This window comes from Orbicella faveolata, unplaced genomic scaffold, assembly GCF_042242905.1.
Source record: "Orbicella faveolata isolate gen_17 unplaced genomic scaffold, um_ofav_v1 contig_34, whole genome shotgun sequence".
In the NCBI taxonomy this organism is placed as follows: domain Eukaryota; kingdom Metazoa; phylum Cnidaria; class Anthozoa; order Scleractinia; family Merulinidae; genus Orbicella; species Orbicella faveolata.
Window position 1 is genome coordinate 26,441,515 of NW_028301563.1, and position 5,233 is coordinate 26,446,747.

General features: G+C 39.5%; 1 protein-coding gene across 1 annotated transcript; it reads right to left on the bottom strand.

Moving 5' to 3' along the window:
- Positions 1 to 318: 318 nt before the first annotated feature.
- On the bottom strand, positions 319 to 4,301 carry LOC110055404 (uncharacterized). The gene is made up of 4 exons (XM_020761791.2): positions 3,368 to 4,301; positions 3,152 to 3,272; positions 2,859 to 2,919; positions 319 to 1,652 (listed from the first exon to the last, which is right to left on the bottom strand). The coding sequence occupies exons 1-4, from the start codon at positions 3,530 to 3,532 to the stop codon at positions 1,274 to 1,276; spliced, it is 726 nt and encodes a 241-aa protein (XP_020617450.1). The 5' UTR covers positions 3,533 to 4,301; the 3' UTR covers positions 319 to 1,273.
- Between the last annotated feature and the right edge of the window lie 932 nt (positions 4,302 to 5,233).

A 5,233-nucleotide genomic window follows, 5' to 3' on the forward strand; every position in this document is an offset into this window, starting at 1 on the left:
CTGCGGAGGTTTAAGCGGGATTCTCTAGCACCAAGAGACCATAGTCCCTTGTTGGCACTTAATTGATCTCTTTTCCCTGCTCCATTGGCTTCAAGTGATGATTGCGGGCAGAATAAACACGACAACATACATAGTTTCACGTTCTCTTGAACAAGGATGATGACAGAGCATTGGAAAATCAAATCAAAAGATATGTAAATGTAACTCTTTGTCGATCGAATGTAAAAGGAACAGGCAAAATATCTTAAAAGCGATCAAAGAAAGATCGTTGGAATGTAAAGATTATATGGAAGATGGCTGAAAAGGGAACTTAAAAACTTGTCTTTGTCAAATACCATTTTAATAATTCGGACAACATCTAAGAGCAAGCACTGATCTTGTTACAAGTGATTTATCTAAATGAATTCCATCAGTCATCTACATTATTGTTACGGGCGCTAGCTGCAGCACTTCCGAGAGACAACGCCGGGTAAGTTGGAAGGGCTCTACTTAACCACTCCAATTCAGGTCGTGACGGAAAATTGAACTTGTACACAAACAGATCAAGAAAAGCAAGATGTACAACTTACTTAGTGACCTACTGTTGTATTTACTTCTTTGTTTTACCGCAATTACAATAAGAATTTTATTAAATTGTGCCCTCAGAGGACCCTCGACTGTTCAAGGGTATATTAAGCTGTTCAGGTTGATCCACTTACGAGCAGAATTTGGAAGCATTAACAAGTTTTTTGATATAGGTTCGATCTACTCGGTTTGCATATCCTCAGAAAGATTCTTTAGGAAAATAGAATACATCTTGACCTTTTTTTCCTATTAAAAAGCCTACATTTACAGTTTTGTGTGGTGTGCCTCTCTGTACAACTATTACGTTTGTTTTCCATGAACTGTACACGTTTAGCTGGTACTCTATAACGATAAAACCGCCTCTACACGGTTACGAAAAAGTTGATTTTCTCGTTTTCGATCTCGTTAATAAATTAGAGAAATTGATTAAAAATATTTTTTTGTGATTTGTTTTCTCCTTATCTGTTACCTATATACTTCTACAGTATGCCGGCTTTTGCCTAATTATAACAATTTGCATCTTTTACGCTAACCGCCTATGATGAGAGTTCAAATAATTAGCGATAAATACAAGACGAATTTAACCAGGCTTGTGATCGCTTCAACATCTAGATCTTCTGGGTTCTTAGTTTTTATATGGTCAAAGTTTCTCAACTGCAGCTAGTTTTAGCATTTCTGTTCAACTCTTCAAAGGCCTGATTCTTCCAATTCAGAGCTGCGGCTGGCCGATGATTTCCACGTGTGTTGGAAAGAAGTGTTGTCCGCTTAACGAGCAGCCATTTAACGGAGGTGTTTGGGGCGCCACGGTTTGGTAAGTGAACGAAGGAGCGATTGTGGTGGCTGGCAGCGTCGGTGAGGGAACATATGGCGGTGTAGAATAATAAAGTTGATCGTATACAGTACCGAAAACAATCGTTGGTACTCCATTGTACTCGATCAGTTGTATGGGTTGAACTGTTGGCTGCATCGACGGCATTTGTCCGTTTGGTGACTGAGGTACTGGCGAGACAAGAGGAACTGTTTGAATCTGCTGAGCTGGGATTTGCGTGGAGAACCCAGTTGAGAAATTGCCAGGGTATTGATGTGATCTGCAGATCAGAACAATCATTTGTTTGTCACATAAAATAAACAGCTGCTTGTGTAAACCAAACGTTAATTTGCGCGGTTTGAAACCCACCCCTAACAACAGAACGCAAATTGCACGAGTTTAACATAACAATATGTACAGTGAATGCCATATTCTTGTCCCCCGTCCAGTTGAACAAATTGAGAAAAACTTTACATGATATTTAAAGGAATTACTTTAGGTCAATTTCTTCACTTAGGAAAGTAAACATGTTGAATAAAAGACATACAATTGAGACCAGTTCACTCTATTGAAGTTTGAACCTTTTGTTTGGCAAGATTTAAAGGTTATAAAAGCTCAAGGCACTAAAAACAAAGATTTTATGCCGAGTCACTCCCCAAAACAACGTTTCGAGAATTTTTCGTCATGGGCGCTTGGTTTTTTCTCTTTAAATTAGTGGTACACATGTGTGTTTATAAGTACCCTACTAGTAAAATACTTCGCGCATTGTAATCAAGCTTTTGTGAAGTTTGTGGTTATTAGTTCTTGGCCTGACCCATATGATAAAAAAAATTGGTTCAAACCAGACGTCTTTGTTATTCGTTGTCTGTGTTATGCAAACAATCTTTCTACCCTTGACCCAGTTGGTAAAGTACAGTTCTCAGAATAGTTTTAAAACTAACAGAAGTTATTTGTCAGAGCCAATAAGTTCTCGCATAGTGTAAAGTAACTCTTTTCACAGACTCCACAGTAAATAATTCACGATGTCTTCCTTAATTGTCGAATATCACAATAAACAAAATTGTGTCGGAGCCTTTGACTCGCATGCCCATCACTTTGCAATTGAGATATCTTTGTTTCTCTTAAAACTATTATTGTCAGTTGAAAGCAAGTCATTTGTATAGTTGATAAGCCGGCGTACGTAATGTTAATTCCATTCTTTTCGAAGTAAACGTTTTATGGCCATGAAAATCAGTATATATAGTTGACGTTGATTTGTTTTACTGTTCATAAATACTGTGGCAGATTTTTTGCAGATTCAGGAGGAGTTTCATTGTAGCAAATTTCGGATAAAAAAGGTTAGTTCATTAAATGATTGTCGGGTATGATAAAAATTGTCTTCCTTAACTTTGAGGTCACTCATATTAAAAATAAAAGTCATATGCTTATATGCGCGTGAAAGTTGTTGACAGCTAGCGAATGGTATTCAAATCATCGGCAACCTTACCCCATTATGGTATTCTGCTTGTAGGCAAATCCATAGCTCGACGTCGCATTCTTTCCATTTCCTATGAACAACAACAAAAAAAATACATAACGTCGCTCACATTTGTTCCCAAACAGAAATATTTACTCGTTCTGCGCACCGTGTGTTATTGATAGGGTTTACATTTGATTCAGCGCTATTCAAGCGAGAAATAAGGCAATAATGGTTGGAAGAAAAATCCTTTGGGTCCTGTCGGTTAAAATCGAACGATCTCGTACATCAAAACGCCGGTATCGCGGTATCGTTGTACTGACCTTTGCTGCTTTTTGGTTTGGCGCCGAGGTAGGCCAAGTTTACGTTTGCCGTTCTTCCATCGATAACCGGCCTCTTGTTTACACACGCCTGTTTAGCGCAATCTTTATCGTGAAACGTAACCTAGAAACAGAGAATCGTTTAGCAGGAATTCTGACGAGGTGGGAGATAATAACGGTACTTTATCAAGGCTAAACCGCAAAAGCAGCAACACTTACAAATCCATATCCTTTTGACTGCAGTGTGTCCCGGTCCCGAATCACTACAGCCTCTTTGATCTCCCCAAACCGTACGAAAAACTCTCGTAGAGATTCGTCGTCGGTGTCGTATGGGATGCCCCCGACGAACAGTTTCGTTAGCCTGGTGTCTTCGTGTCTGATCATTTCTTCTTCCTCTTTCCGTGCGTCCCGCGTCTGATCTTTAAGCTGACTTTGCAACTGGAGTCGACAGGATTCCGGTACCTTGAGTGACTGATTACTGGCGCCGTTAGGGGTCTTTGTTAAATATGCAATTTACAGTTTCTGTGTGTACATATCACTAATTTGCACGTGTATGATGTGTTATAATAGTTCTTGTCTACCGTGTCCCTTGAGTCAGTCTTGCGAGATTAATCCTCGACCAATGATTCCTAAGGTTGCTTTCTTAAAAAGAGTCCTGTGGGACGTTTGATTGATGGAGTGTCGAAATCCAAGCTAATTAACAGTTTTTAAATCCCTTCTGACAAGCTTGGTTTTTGAGACAGCCTAACAGCGCTGGTGATAATTGTGATATGAACTTCATTGCACCTCTGCACCCGTAACAATGGTTTTGACCGGGGAATCTGGCTTTCGCAATCGCGTTCGAGATCACCCTGCGGCACTACTTAATCAAACACTTCTAAGCACCTTTGAAATCACAATGTTCCTCTTGTTATGCTAATGTAGCTTTCCAATTTACAAGCATCACTGAGGCAAAACCGATGTCGTTACAGGAGTTCCGCAACAGTAATCTCAAAAGTTATCTTACGTTCTTGAGTTCTCAAGATCGTGACGATTGAGCGGAACGACAATTTTCTCGAGCCAGCTTTGGATCTGCTCCCAAGAGGTCACGTTCTAGAACTCTGTATTACTATGCACTGTTGAAAATAGCTTCGAAATCAATTCTAAATACACTTCTTAACTAGATTACATAAGGTAGACATGTTTCTGTTCCTTATTTCCTTCAATTTTGCTATAGGAATAATATCGAAAAGTTGAAGACCTCATCTCCGATCTGGATGTTCGTGATACCCTGCACGTCCGCGCATTTCCACTCTAAGTTCATTTTGTCTAGGTATCGCGTTAAGAAGATGTTGATTTTACATTCATCGCGATACTATACAAATTAGTCACCAAACAATGTTTTTCTTACAATTGAATACTCTTGCGGAGTATTGATCAGCTTACACTATCGTTACGTGTGCATGCCATGCCGGCTTGAGGGCAGGCATGCGAATGTAGAGAAGGCTTAAGAGGCCGACGTGCTGTTCACACAGTTTTCGGAATTATGGTAATGCCACTGTTTAGCCGTTGCCTTTACATCTCGAGACCGTCTTTGTTCAATAACCCTAAATAATAGACGCAAATATTGGCTGAGGACTTTGTTTATATTAGTTCGTTTCAGAGTGTCTCGTTTTGATGATGTTAAATAGCATACGGTCATCATTAATTTTTGGCCACCCGCACAACTGAAAACGTTGTAGAGGAAACCGTTACTTTCATTTTCATGGAAGAGGACATTAAAAGAATAAGTGCTATATTACCCACTTTCAAGAATGCCGTTGGTAGCCAATCTAGAGATGACGGGGATCTTTGTTTAACAATATAGCAAAATAGTGTCAAGCCGTAATCACAGCACATCGTTAGTCGGTCCGCGCACAGCGAAGTTTATCATTATCATGTCGCACAATATCAAGATATTTGTCAGTTTATTTATGTATTTGCACTTTTTCACCTTGATGCACGCAATGTGAAGATAAATGGCATATCGTCTGCGAGCTCTCAGAACCAGACTTTATTCATCAGTTACTGCCTCAGGTTATAAATTCGGTTGCACATTTTTCGAAG